Source organism: Glandiceps talaboti, chromosome 10 (assembly GCF_964340395.1).
Source record: "Glandiceps talaboti chromosome 10, keGlaTala1.1, whole genome shotgun sequence".
Lineage (NCBI taxonomy): Eukaryota > Metazoa > Hemichordata > Enteropneusta > Spengelidae > Glandiceps > Glandiceps talaboti.
In genome coordinates, this window is record NC_135558.1 from 2,616,219 (window position 1) to 2,631,806 (window position 15,588).

At 36.0% G+C, this 15,588-nt stretch overlaps 1 protein-coding gene across 1 annotated transcript; it reads right to left on the reverse strand.

Moving 5' to 3' along the window:
• Nucleotides 1-618: 618 nt before the first annotated feature.
• Nucleotides 619-15,504, reverse strand: LOC144440863 (GTPase KRas-like). The gene is made up of 8 exons (XM_078130295.1): nucleotides 15,257-15,504; nucleotides 9,309-9,357; nucleotides 8,763-8,791; nucleotides 8,013-8,097; nucleotides 7,362-7,504; nucleotides 6,883-7,001; nucleotides 5,385-5,426; nucleotides 619-2,258 (listed from the first exon to the last, which is right to left on the reverse strand). The coding sequence occupies exons 1-8, from the start codon at nucleotides 15,285-15,287 to the stop codon at nucleotides 2,193-2,195; spliced, it is 564 nt and encodes a 187-aa protein (XP_077986421.1). The 5' UTR covers nucleotides 15,288-15,504; the 3' UTR covers nucleotides 619-2,192.
• Nucleotides 15,505-15,588: the final 84 nt, after the last annotated feature.

Sequence of the window (15,588 nt, forward strand, 5' to 3'; positions counted from 1 at the left end):
TTCGATCAAGATCTGTGATTGGATGGAATGGTAACAGACCTTTGTAGCATATCACATGATTGTGAGGAGACTGGTGATTGAGTGGAATAGTAAATTCATTTTTACTGCAACGACAGATAAAAGAATGCAAATTTTGAATCCAACATGTTCTGATCAATGTATTATCTGCAACAAAACTACAGATGTGTTTGTTTGTTTTGAATAGGAAAAAGGTACATGCAAAGACATACCATGTGAAATGTAGTTCATGCTATAACTTATCAAAGCATGAACACCACAGGTGCCCAGATCCTATGACAATGTTTACTGATAAAACTCTGCATAGAACACTACACATCATAACACTACTCATTACTACTGTTACTGTTACATTATAACTTCCATAGATATAAACAAAGTGATAAAAGCATCTACCTACATCAAAGGCACCGCTGTTATTATTTGTATCAGTTGTATTGATTTTTTTACCCATTCTTCATTCAAGCAAATCCACTGGTGTTGTTTTTAGTTGTATTTTTTTATGAAATATGCTATCGTTAGTCACAGCTGGTTGTCACGTAACTACTACAAATAACAAAGCAACAGCTTTTATTCAATGTTTTCCATTCATAATTAAAATAATGTGTCCGGTCTGCTTTCAATTGTGACTTTTTCAATTACCATTATTTTCATTTATTTGCTAAAAAAAGCAGCAAAGTAGCAGTTGAATACGTCTCCAGAAATCATGTGATATGACAATGTAAGTTGTCATATCATTCTACTGACAAATAATGACATCTTTATTATGACGACAAATTGTTAATACAAAAGTTTACAGTATTTTATTTTCCATCTTTATAGTAAACTGTTAGTTTACATCAACAGAGTGCCAGCTGTCAGCCAGTCAGTGCTAAAACCTTACAATCCTGGCATTGGCATCCACATAATGACTTTTTTGTCTACTGCCAAGCGTGCCAACAACATACAATCTCATCTTTGGTGTCCACATAAAGACGTCAAAATTACAGTGTACCTATGTATCTGCAGAAAGGGTATCCATGAATACTGCGATAACATGTAGAAGACATAGATGACACAAAGAATCTAAAATCCACATAAAAGATTTTGTGTTGTGTCCACTGTCATCCAGTGCAAGCAACTTACAATCCAGTCTGTTGTGCCTGCACATAGTGATATATCACACATGTTAGGGGTGCTTTCCATGCTGACCCTCTAACTCTGTTAATGTAGAACATAAATTTGCAGAAAGAGTATATACGGCTATAACAAGTAGTAAGGATATTATTATGAACATACAATATTTCCAGTGTTGCCTAAAAGATAAAATACATCCTATAGTTTATACAATACACAGAATATGACTGTTTTAGTAGTTTATAAGTGACAATGTCTTCACAACCAATGGTACATCATAAAGGGTAAGTGTTTGAGTTCAAAATTTCACAAAATGTAGATAAAAATAGTAGTTTTAAAACGTATTACACATAATAACATAACCCTAATGATGCATCACATGAAACATTCAGTAGTTTGCAGAAAGTGTTAGTCAAAAGTGCTTACATAATGGACTTTGGTGGAAGTCAAATGCTTAAGTTGATTCAGGAAGTCTCCTTTACTACTTCTTGGTAATGTCCATATCATAATTTGCCAGGAACCCACATCCACTAAAAGACATATCACAGATACCAAGGCTAGACACCATTTTGTAAGAAGCCTGCTGTGTGGAACAATATGTTGACTTCTCTTTAATGTCTGTGTTATACCAGTTAGGGGGGTCTATCCAAGCAGACCCTCTAACTCTGTTAATATAGAACAGCCTCCCTGCGCAAACTGATCCCCAACAAAGAGAATGTTGACAATGGTATTTTTTACATTTCAAGTAACAAATTTTGTATAAATACAAGTACAATAAAATGCCACAAAACAACATTTTCCAATTCATTTGGATGATATTAGCTAAAAGACACTTGCTAGAAGGTTCTGGATGGGTGAGTGAGGTTTGACCTTTGGTCAGGTATTAAAGTGGTTGACAGAAAATATACATGGCGAGTCTAAGTTAAATGGCAAAGTTCAAAGTTGAAAGTTCAGTAAATAAAGAGCCTGTCTGTACTGCGAAGAATTTTTCATGCTGGGAAGCTCACAATTGGCATGACATAATCCTATTTTCTCAGATGTGAACACACCACCCAGATTTACAAAATTTGACATTTGAATCGGCTGCCTTTGGATTTCTTCCGAAGATTTCCACGTCTTTCTTTCTGGAATCACAAAATGGACAGACGGGAAAACACATTAGTTTAAATACAAATAATTAGATGATACTGCCCGATATCTTCCTTTGGCCAGCCAAGAAAATTACGAGTGACCTAAGGGTCTTAAAATCTCTATTACCTCGTAGTGACAACCCTAGGTCATGGGTATTTTCCAGCTGAATGAAGAACAAGCGACCTATCGGTCAGAATAGCTCCGCTGGTTTTTTTTTAATTTAATTTTTTATTTTGGTGACATGTAGAAGTAGTTCAGGTCTTCAGCTCTTCACTATGCAGTTTTGTTTTAGCGATGCAATAAAGTGGTTAGTGCTTTCATATGATGTCTCACTATAAAACACATTTTACTCAGAAGTTGGTAATGTATTGTACTTTTATACCATAGTCACCATTTTATAACAAAAATCTACTGTTATGAAAAATTGCACAAAATCTCAGAAAAAAATGACTGGGAAATGCACACAAGAAAAAGAAAAAAAGAGGATTTTGAGGTTGGCTATAAATAATTCCAGTGTCTTACAGCTGTAACCCTGGAAAATTTTAATGATGAATGAAATAAACTAGGGATCTAAAATAATTTTGAGGCAATATGAATTTGAATTTTCTAACAAATTTACAAAGTCAACAACATTCAACTTGTACTAGTTGTGGTAGATATATATAGGGAAGAAATGTATTAATCGCCATCTTAGTTTCCGTACGGCGACAATCTCAAGTACCCGGAAGAGAGTCATTCTCAGCCATACGTTACAGTGGTAACACTCGTTCATGTTCGGTTACCTTTCACAAAGAAAACACAACGAAATGGTTGAAATGATCTTTTTTTTATTTCTTTTCATCACAACAACAAAATCTGCGTGATCAAAAGTGTTGTAAACTAAACCAGAAAGAATTATCGGACTGGCTAAACTTCCCGATGAACTGGAAGGTCCTACTACCTTCCAAGTAAGCCTCGATAGTACTATAGTACGTGAGAAAATCGTCTCAAACTAGCGATACAACTTTCAAAATATAACTTGACATGTCTTCATTTGTTAGAGTTATACAATTCATCAAGACGGGTTTTCACTCGAAAACAACAATTCTGTGAATAATGACACTCTGAACGCAGCGATTTCTCGGACGATGTTACCACTGTAACGTATGGCTGACAACGACTTGCTTCCGGGTTAGTCCCTCGTGCATACGGGTGGATTGTCGGCGATTAATACATACATGTACATTGTCTGATATTTTAATTCACAGTGTTTCTTGTGACCGGCGCCTGTCAGCAGACTCTGCCATTTTTTTCATCATTCCATTGTATTTAAACCTTGTACTTGACATTTCGCAATATTTATAATTCTCAACAAAATACCTCAACATGCCTCACGTCGCTCGTACTCAAAGCAGCCCCGCGCGTAGTCCTGCTTGCATACGGAGGAATTCGGGACTCGATTCTGACAATTGTCCCTCCCCCTCCGGTGTTTAGAGTCAAGTCAGTAATATAGACTCGTGCACCCGAGGACTACCCCGCGCGGTATGATCACTGACACTGATGACATGATGAGAGAGAACCTTTTCGGATTTACATGTAAAACGGGGAAAGATACGCAAAACATAATGCAAAGTCTGAAGCCAAATTAAAGTTGTAATTATTTTAATTATTTTTACTTGCCAAATATTTGCATTTTGGAAAGGCAAGACACGTTCATGTCGTTTAACTTTACATGTGAACTGTCGGCCATATTTAAACTTCAACCGCATGCCTGGCATGCCCTTCCTTACGCAAGTTGTCTGAATTCTGGTTCACTGTCATTCCAAATTGCACGACAATATAGAATTAACCACAAGTTACATGTTATCTGAAAACATCACACTTTTATAGTGGGTCTGAAGTGTGATTTTAGTCAGTACCAAGAACGTCCTGTGTTGATACTCAAGATACTTGCTGTGGAAAATCGCTCGGTCGAATGAGGTCACCTTCAGCTTCTGGTCGAATCAGGATAGAGTATGCAAATAAGAATGTTGCGGACTGGCTGATTATGTAGAAGGGTGCAGAATTGGATTTGAAGTTTACAACCCTGTTTCGAACAAACGCTTGTCATTTGGGCGCCCAATGCGTAGAATTATGACTATAGCACATATTACATTGCTTGTTTGACGTCAATAGTGTCTTTTGAAAAGTGGCAGTTTACTTAAAGTCTCGTCGGCTGATTTCCAATATGGCGTCGGTCATTATGCTCATTAACATATTAATTTTTTTTTCAAATTACAAAAAAAAAATCATAAAAAATAAAAATGAGGATGTGCTGACTTGAAATTAACAAATCTGAGTAAGCTACCCCCTGCGCATCAACACGCCAGATATCAAAGCAATCTAATAAGAGGTTTTCAAGGAGTTGATGAAAATGACATTTTATGAAAAAAAATCATAAAAAATTGAAAATGGCACAGATCAACTTGGCATGAACAAATCTGAATAGCCTCCCCCCAGGGAACATGCACACCAAATACCAAAGAATTCCGACTGTCACTTTCGGAATAGATAGTAAAAATATAAAAGTTTGACGGACACCTATGATTCACTCTACTCTCTATACCTCAATACCCACCTATACCTAAAGCTACGCTTTCAGCTTTCGCTGACAGCGGAGCTAAAAATATTGGAGAATAACATAATTATACCAGCGCCAGTAATATCAAAGAAAAATTGGGGAAAGTAATGGCAATTTTGAATGTTTTGGCTCATATTTTGAACAGAGCAGAACCAGTGATGTAGACACATGCTGTCGTGATGTAGAACAACCAGAGTATAAATTCCATATTTTTTGTTCAACTTGGCTCGTGCATGGTATAAGGTCACACTTGAAAAATGCAGAAATAAATATTTTGGCCAAAGTGACAGTCCTGTACTAGTATACTACTTTGAGATGTCTGTCTGTATCAGCAGCTTCTTAAACACTCATTGGTTGACCTCAGAACAATCTAGTACAATTTCAAACATTAGAAAAGAACATCCATAGACATGGATATCATTGAAATGGATATACCGGTATTAATTTAGATGAAAGTTTTCTCCTAAGTAAGTTGAAGAAATGTTAGGTAAGTGAATTTGAATTGCTTAGATATACTTACATATTTTCTGATTTCTCTAACCAATGTGTAAAATGCATCATCCTGGAAGATAAAAAAAGGTGGTATAATATGAATCTAGTAAGAGAGAGGTCAACAAGACATTGAGACAGTGATGTCAAAGTCCTTGGTAAACAATCCAACTCACAGAAATGAAGTACATGTATCAAGGAGGCCATCTTCATCAAGAGTTGACCACAGAAATGAGGGATGGTTCTTTCTCCCCAAGATCTACGGAAGCATTCTCCATGACAACATAACTATTATCATAACAAATAGTGCCATCTATCATAGAGTGAACAAGACTGACAGTTTGCAGTCAAAAGCTCTCTGCCTATCAAATTATATTGTGTGCATTGGTTAAAATTTTAGTACTCGTTAGTAGGAGAGGTATTTCATCATGTGTACTAGGGGGCTGTATTGATGGACAATGAAGTTATTTAATACCTCAGCTAACTGGAGTTGAACAGAGGTTAGGTTTTCACCCTGTCTATCTGTTTGTTTATTAACAGGATATGTAGAAAACAGTGCCAATGATATTGTAGCACAAATGAAGAATTTGGACAACAAATGTTGATGTAATGTGGGCGATTTGATTTGTCAGACAATGTTTACTCTTGGTATCTTAAACAGGTTTCTTGATAGCTACAATGCATAGAACCTCAGTTCAGTTGTGCTAAAAAATATGGTTGGATTTAGTTTAAACTTTGTATAAAAATAGTCTATGAAACAATGACCAATTGATTAGATTTTGGTTGAGATCTGATCTTGAGTATAGATTTTAGTAGAGTTGTTGTATTACTAGGATCAGTTATTGAGATCCAGCCCTTGAGGGCGCCCTCTTTGGTTTTTCTTCAATAGGTAATATAACTGGAAGAACACTGCTCAGTGTTGACTAAGGTATGTTTTCTACAGAATACCCTCTCCTATTATTCATTATTGAGCTGGCTTCAATGTAGAACATGACTGAACCAATGCAATAGTGAACTATGTTCAATGTTGTGAACACAAAAGGGTTGGAAAATGTCACAGAATCCAAACCTAGAGTCACTCACTCTTCAGAAATTCAGGAAATATATTATTAAGGCTAACATTTTTTTTACATAGGTGTTTTAAACACCTCTATTGGGTTTTCTTGTTCAGAATCTTTGAATGTTACTTTGTATTGGATTCAGGTGTTTTATAAAATGTTTTTGATAAGAAAATAAAGTTTGTGTACATGTCTGTCTTAGACTAAGATATGATGTGCTATTCAGCCCTATCTGGCTCCTTAACCAGTGAGTGCTGGCTGAGCATGGCACGGATGTCGGTATCTTACAGACTATTATGTCTGTCTGTGTATGAGTTGATTTGCATCTGTGTTATTCTATTTTGTCCACTGTCTGTGTATTGAGTATATGACTGGTGTTTGTCACAGTGTGTTTGTCTTTCTGTAAAGGTAAGACCATGTCTGTGTATGTCTGCCATGGTGTAATACTAGAATACTTATATCCATACTTACCACACCCTGTCTTGTTTTTGCTGAAGTTTCTACAAAAGGTATTCCATAACTCTTTGCTAGTGCATATGCTTCTCTCAAATCAACGGCTCTAGTGGGCAAGTCACATTTATTTCCAACCACTGTTATTAGAAAATAGAGAATTTGGGTTTAATACTCCACTTCCAACAATGCTGTGGTAAGTTTAAGACAGCGTGAATGAAGAATCAGTTATGCTGCAGATGACACAAGTGACCATGTTGAGTATATGCTGGCATTTAGGTATATATAATAATATATAAACAATTCAATATGACATACATGCAATTTTAAGGGTACTGACAGTCCAGGAAACAAAATGACTTTTTATGGCATCAAAAGCATGTATTGATATTAAAATTACACTGCACATGGTTTTATGGAAGTATTTTCACCTGAATGATTAGTGCATAATTATAAACTCATCCACTTTAGAATAATTTTGGTAGCTTTTTAATACTTACAAACCATAGGTACATCATCGGCATCTTTGACTCGCTTGATTTGTTCTCTGTATGACCCAATGTCTTCAAAAGACTTAGCATTGTTGACTGCAAACACACACAGAAAGCCTTCTCCTGTCCTCATATACTGGTCTCTCATAGCACTGCCAAATCAAATACACAGAAAAATAGTTTTATTTACAAATTACACACATGGATATCCCACTTTGCAGCAGATTTAAAAAAAGAAGATAATTAAGCTAAGGGTGTCAAAATTAAAGACAATGAGGGTTAACATAGACTGCACCTCAGAAATAAACTCTGTAAACTGTTTCTGTCACTTTGTTCAAGTAAACTCTACCCTATTCTCAGTTAAAACCAATAAACAAATCTGTGGCCAACATACACATTTTCGAAATAGAGATCACAATCATATCAAAATCATTTAGTCATTTTAGAATCCAATATGGCCGCCGATTACTATTTTAACTCTATGGGGAAAATAAAAGATTGATGATTTCCTTAAAAACAAGATGGTGGACCCCAACTTCTAAGCTTGTTTAAAATGGAAGTCACTCAGTCAGTCAACAAAATGGGTGTAAAATATCCTTCCTTCTCCACTCCCATTTTCAAATGTTTGTGATAACGTGAATTCCAATAATTTGACATTACCTGTATTCTTCTTGCCCTGCTGTGTCAAGAATATCAAGCAGACAAGTTTCTCCATCAATAACGACTTGTTTACGATAGGAATCCTCTGTTAAGTTACAAACAACAATAACAACAAAATTAGCAATTCTTAGATAAGATAGTATTAAAGATTAGCATATCATTATCTTTACAGTAATGTCTGATTTGGAAATATCAAATACAAAGTACAAAATTTGATGTTACTAGCCCTAATTCCATACAAGCTGTCTTTGAATACTACAGTAGATATACTACATCCATTCTGTACTTAGACTAGGGTACAAAAAGTCATAGCTAATTTGACAGTATAATGTTACTCTGTTGTTACAAATGTGCATGCATTTCTGAAGTATCATGAAAACCACAAACTTATTTTAGATCTCAAGTTACCAACTAGTTTCTGCATTGTGACTTGCTAAGAATTTATCTATTTTAGCTGTCATTCAGTTTGACCCTTCTGACACAATGGCACTGTCATAACTTCAGGGATACGTCAAAAGAACTGACCCCCTCCCCACCCCCTGACATCGAAACTCCATGACCCCCCTCCCCACCTGCAATGGTTTCTTCTTTCATTTGTAATGTTGTACTGTAACAGAGTGCATCCTTCAAACTACACCAAATTTTGAATATCAAAATATATACATTTTTGTAATTTAACTAAAGTGACTTATGTGTATATTTTTAGTGATACCATCAAATGTGAAAAATATTTTATCTGATGAGACTTACCTATTGTGGGGTCATATTCATCAACAAAACTGAAAAAGAAGGTAAAGATAATATGAAATTTTTAGGTATAATACTTTTTATACAATGAAGATAGAAGCATAATACTTCTGACAACACAGGGCAGTAAGTCAGTAAAATCTACCCAAGTTAATTCCCCTATCATTTACAAGGGTTCCTACCAATGTTTTTGATATGGGCAGTAGGTAGGTAAAATCTACTCGAGTTCCACCCCAGCATTTTACCAGGGTTCCCTACCACTATTTTTGTTCCAGGTGGTAAGTAGGTAAAATCTACCCAAGTTCCCCTGTTAAAAGTACTTACATGTACATGTACAAGTTGCACCAATAACAGTAACTCTATCTTATGCCAGTGCATGCATAGATCATTTCACTACACAAACAGTACTACCAATGCCTAATCTATAGATACTAGTACACTCTTAATATGTATGTACAAATTAGTAATTGTAGGAAAGGTTGAACGGTAAGCATCAGATACACTCTATAACTGGTAATATAAATATAATGAGATACATTTTGTACTTACTGATTCTGTATGAGTTGGATTGTGAGAGCACTTTTACCAACGCCTCCAGCTATAAGGTACAAAAAGACACATAATTTAGAATTAGACCACATTATAATATACCTAGTGATAATGCTGTGCCATGATTCGCTAGAATCAGTCACGTGATAGGAAAATAGAATGACTATTTCCCTAGGGAAATAGTTCCATCAACTTTTACATGGTCATGTGACCACTGCGCGTTCACAGCAGGTCAAAATGGCAGCTTCTGACGATGTCGTCAGCCACCGCTAGTTCACAGCATGAGGTATATTATAAAACACATATTGCCTGGCCTATATTCGGGCTATAGCACCCATTCATTACCCCCTCGTGACTGTGAGTTACCAGAATCACATGCTATTTCCCTCGGCCTTTGGCCTCGGGAAATAGCATGTGATTCTGAAAACTCACAGTCCCTCGGGTGTTATAAACGGGTGCTATAGCCCTCATGGCCAGGCAATATGTGTTCAATATGATAATAGTAGACCATGCTATCATATGATAATAATATCTAGCAGGGTAACCCTAAATGTAAGCTGTACTTATCACATAAATCATATCTATAATACTATTTGTCAGTTATTTCTCTCCTCAAATGTATCATAAATGTCACATGAATTCACCATTCATGATATACTAGTTACAGGTTCAAGCTTTGCATATTTGGCCAGGGTTCTCCAATTTCTTTATTGAGAAGTAGGTCCCAGTCCCACATTATCAATTTAGAATTTTTTGAAACATGAAATTTGTTTAATAATAATTTTACAAATTCATTGTCCTTCCACATATTTTGACAGATTCTTTGATTTTCTAGGGAGTCTTCATACATGTACTCTCGGCAACAGGCAATACAATTCTAGCATACATTCATTGATTATAAGTTAACCCTCATAGCGAGAGTTCATTCCAGGGGCGAGGCCATACATTGTTACACATAAACATGTCATCTTCTGATCTATAGTATGCTAAGAATGGACTGACATTTAACTCTTAGCACATTTTAGTCATTTAAATGTTTCCAGAGTGTCTTTTTCATCAAATTTATGAAGTATCACACAGAATTATTTTCACATGTTATGTAACTTAGAATAAACGGTATTGTAATAATTCTACTTTTAACCTTACTTAATGTAACTTACATGACGGTTGACCCATATAAATGAACCTTTGACCTTCACAAGGCTAGTCACATAATTCATGTCTGTTTGTTTCATTTCAGAGTAATCCGAGTTCTTCATTTCTGAATCACAATTTGCTAGGATATATCGTTTATAGATTAACACTGATCAATAAATGAGTTTGTTATTGCAGGGGCTTTCTTCGCTTTTGGTCACAATGCATGTGACGCATGCAATGTACATGACCTTCAGGTTTGGACAACAATGTACTATTGCATGTCACTTTGTGTCTGTACATGACAGACACAAACATGAACAATGCAGTCATTACAATTGTTTACAAGTTGAGCGGATTGTATTTGGGTTTTGAAAAGTTACATCATCACCTCTAAATAAATATATACTAGTATATATATTTATTTATATACACGAGTGACAAATCTTTTTGTACTGTCTCTATATTATTTTCTATGTATCAGTTAATACCCGCAGAAGTGCATGTGCACATACTGTTGATGTTTGCCCCAAAGTACATGTATAACACAGAAAACACTGTATTGCATACTTGTATGAATATGAATGCACACGGTTCTATGTTCATGAAAGTGCATGAATAAATAGTTGTTTTTATGAAATTTGCTGTATCTGAGAAACACACAAAGTATGTAACCCAATAACAGGACAGCTTGATGCAAGAGTGCTAGTGTGGATATATGTGTTGCACTCATCGCATTCATGTCTGTGATGTTTTCTGTGCACTTTCACTTGCTATGCTCATGGAAATATCAAAGCTGCAGACAAAATTGCAAACAGTTGTGAAATCATCCTTGCATTTACATCATTTTGTTCTCATGTACTTTTGAGATCAGCGGCTGTCAATCACTCTACCTTACATCTAGTAGAGTACAGTGGCTGTCAATCATTCTACCTAGGCTAACATCTAGTAGAGTACAGTGGCTGTCAATCATTCTACCTTACATCTAGTAGAGTAAAATGGCTGTCAATCATTCTACCTTACATCTAGTAGAGTAAAATGGCTGTCAATCATTCTACCTTACATCTAGTAGAGTAAAATGGCTGTCAATCATTCTACCTTACATCTAGTAGAGTAAAATGGCTGTCAATCATTCTACCTTACATCCAGTAGAATACAGTGGATGTCAATCATTCTACCTTACATCTAGTAGAGTACAGTAGATGTCAATCATTCTATCTAACATCTAGTAGAGTACAGTAGATGTCAGTCATTCTACCTTACATCTAGTAGAGTACAGTAGATGTCAATCATTCTACCTTACATCTAGTAGAGTACAGTAGATGTCAATCATTCTACCTTACATCTAGCAGAGTACAGTAGATGTCAATCATTCTACCTTACATCTAGTAGAGTACAGTAGATGTCAATCATTCTACCTTACATCTACAAATGTAGTAGAATACAGTGGCTGTCAATCATTCTACCAAACATCTAGTAGAATACAGTGGATGTCAATCATTCTACCTTACATCTAGTAGAGTACAGTAGATGTCAATCATTCTACCTTACATCTACAAATGTAGTAGAATACAGTGACTGTCAATCATTCTACCTTACATCTAGTAGAGTACAGTGGATGTCAATCATTCTACCTTCCATCTAGTAGAGTACAGTGGATGTCAATCATTCTACCTGTCAGTATAATTACTATACTCCAAGCTTACACCTAGTAGAATACAGCATCCGCTTCTAGTGTCCTTGATAATTTCTACTTGAGTATCAAGGGTTATCACTTAATTATCACACTGACAATGCTTGTAACTGTTGTTTCAGTAAACCTCCAGTACATGACATATCATAATGATGAGTGTTCTGATAAGGGAGGGGAATCCAAGTAACTGCAGCTCAACAGGAAATCTGATAAAACTTGCAAAATTTACAGATTCTCTTCCCTTTACCACATTTAATTTTGGCTGGGAATCCCAGTAAAAGTGAAGGGAAATCTGGTAAAACTTGCATAGATTTCCTTATTATGGTAAACATCAACATACATGTTCCATCATATAAACACTCAATACAATGTAACTGTTCACAGCCCAAATATGGACATTTGTGTTTTCAGAGGTGCCCTCATTGGGTAGATGGCATGTACCATTCAATCTCAAGCATAATTCATAGACATGCCCATATTTGGGTGCTGTCAGATACTTTACAAACCATCTACATCATCACTGCTGTTACTAATCTGCAATTAAGTAATAATGCTTATCAAATGAATCAATAAAACATTGGCATTACAGTTATAAGTAGAGTTTAATGTTTGTGGGAAAGACATTAGCAGTGAAATCAACAAACTACTGAATACTGTTTAACTTTGATATCATTTCAATATAAACTCACGCTGAACCAAATGGAAGAGAGATTCATCTTTTAACCAAACACATCAATGTTATACTGTACAAGCAGGTTGCACCAAGCATCAGGTACATGTACAGACTAGGTCTTTTTTGTGGGATGGGGTGGGTTGTACATGACTGCACCAACATTACATTCATACTACTGCTACATTTTGATGAAATTTCTGTAAGTCTTGAGGGATATACATATACATCCACCCATGGAGCAGCATTCACCCTACAGACATTTCTATTCAATAGAGAACTGAAAGGATGCATACATCCACATGTATACATTACAGATGAATTTATACTGAATTAGTTTCATTGCAAACTACATTTGAGAAATCCCACCAATATGAGTAATACAATACAATACATACAGCGTGCTTCAATCAGAACAAAATGCTTATGAATCATACAACAAAAGCTGAGATCAAGGTAACTCTTATTTTTTTTTGTTTCTCATTACCTGACCGACCCAAACTTTCAGTTCTGACATCAAAATAAAAAATATTTTTATTTTCACCCACCCTTAATATTTTGTGGAACAGTGCCCTCTCTGGCAAGAATAAAAAAGTGTCTGGACTGTCTACGTCATTTACAGTCATGATGGTGGTGACGACACTTGTTCATGAACATACAGCTAGCATTTCTTCCATGATAGCAGTTATTAAAGTAGGGGGCTCAAAAAATTCCAATTGTGTAGAAAAGCGGCGAAAGGGCTTGTTACCAGGAATCCAATAAAAAGAAGATAGAGAGGAGGAAAAGGAGAGGCAGAGAAAAATGAAGAAAATTAATGTTTGCTTTTTTTACTTTTTTTATTGGCCGACCAACCCATAGTTGCCATGAAAAAGTAATGAGAAACATAAAAAAAAAATAATAGGGTCACCACAATGGAAATGACAGCAACACTAAATAGCTTTGTTGACTCCACAGTGAGATATGATTTGTAACAGGCTACTGAATAACATCTCCATGATATGACATTTATCTTGTTGGCATACCATATTTCTATTCCAGTACAATTGTACACCATACCACAATTATTTATATATTCCTCACAGCATGAGTTACCCTATAAGAGTGAGTCAAGGCTAGATATTCATCTTTGTTTTTTTTTCTTGGCACTTCTACTCAGTGGTCTCATTTTTGTCATAACATTGCACTCTACTAGAGTAGTTGGTACGGTAATGGAAACTGTCAGTAGCCAACACAGATAATTACATGATTGATGGTTTGACTGATGGAAAATGTTGATGTATTTGCCTTTTTTTTAATTCTTCAACTGTAATGTAAATAAAGCTGACATTTTTCTTGCCTTAATGATCATTTTCATATCCATTTCAAGAAACTCTTGGCAATCACTGCCTACAATATTGACTATTTATGTTAAAAAAGAAGTAATTTAGAATTTATAAGATATAAGCTATTTGAATGGATGGAATCAAAGGATGTCAATATACATAACTACTTATACATGTGGGAAATTCAATATTTAGGAATAACTCTCCAAACCTAACATTTGCATCATGTAAATAAGTTTATGTGAATAACATACAACAGTGGGCATAACTCTTGGCATACATTGTGATAGCTTGTTTATTTACTTCAGACTTGAAGGACAAGTGCCAGGCATGCCCAAGTCACGTTCTGTTTATATCATACATACTACCAATGTACCATATGCAGTAACCTTGAAACCTAATGTGAGCATTACATCATGCACCTGTCACATATGAAATTGGATGTCCTGGCGTTTGAATGAATGGTAAACAGGTGAAATAAAAGAAATAAATGTACTAGGGAACCAAGGGCATTGCAGTTACAATCCCAATCCATTAAAACATGAGCGGTAACCGGGTAAGGACAGAAGGTCCTATCCCAGCGGGCAGTCACATGCAAGCATCATGTGTCTGCATGTTACCATATGCACATGATGTATTTGTGTTTTGTGTCTGTCTACCATGATTACACATCACGAAAACACATTTCACGTAACAACACTGACACATTGTGACAGTTATCGTAGTACTATTAGTACTAATGTATTTTGATATTACTCGCTCGCACATTAGTACATGATGTACTAATATCGTGCCCGATAAACGGAGCAATGCGTTTTTGCTTTTACGATATTCGATCGCCTTGTGACCGATCATTGTCCATGTTGTTGGCAGTTCATTGACCACCACACTACTAGTTATGTGCAGGTCACTGTCAACATCGACACAGAACTCGTACAAATCTCGCAAATGTGTATCTATATCCGCGTTGGGTGGTGGGCGGACGTTGGCATTACTGGTGCCATATTCGTTTCGTATTCTGATACAATTTTACTGCTTCCCATGCAAATCGGTTTACATTAAAATAGGGCGTTGTGGGCCTCCACCCATTCCTTGTCAATATACAAACACTACACGATGTCATACTCACCTCCAACTACAACAAGTTTATATTCGGTCATTTTGACGTTAAAAATCCGTCCGTCGACTTGGTGGCTGTCTAGACAATTCCAAAAGTACCAGGCGGTGTCCTTCTGACGATATCCGGTCGAAGGAGTTGAGAAAGACCGCTGTAATTGTGGTATTTCCTGGAAACGACGGCCGTTAACACTGAACACACTACGCCAAACGTGCTGAGGGTGGATGGGACATGGGACAAAGACAAAAGGTGGAAGATACCAGCTAAAAATAGCAACACAGCAGAAAGTCGTGACGTCTCTCACGAAATAGGTCGTCTATAACTAATAATGTATATAGAGTACG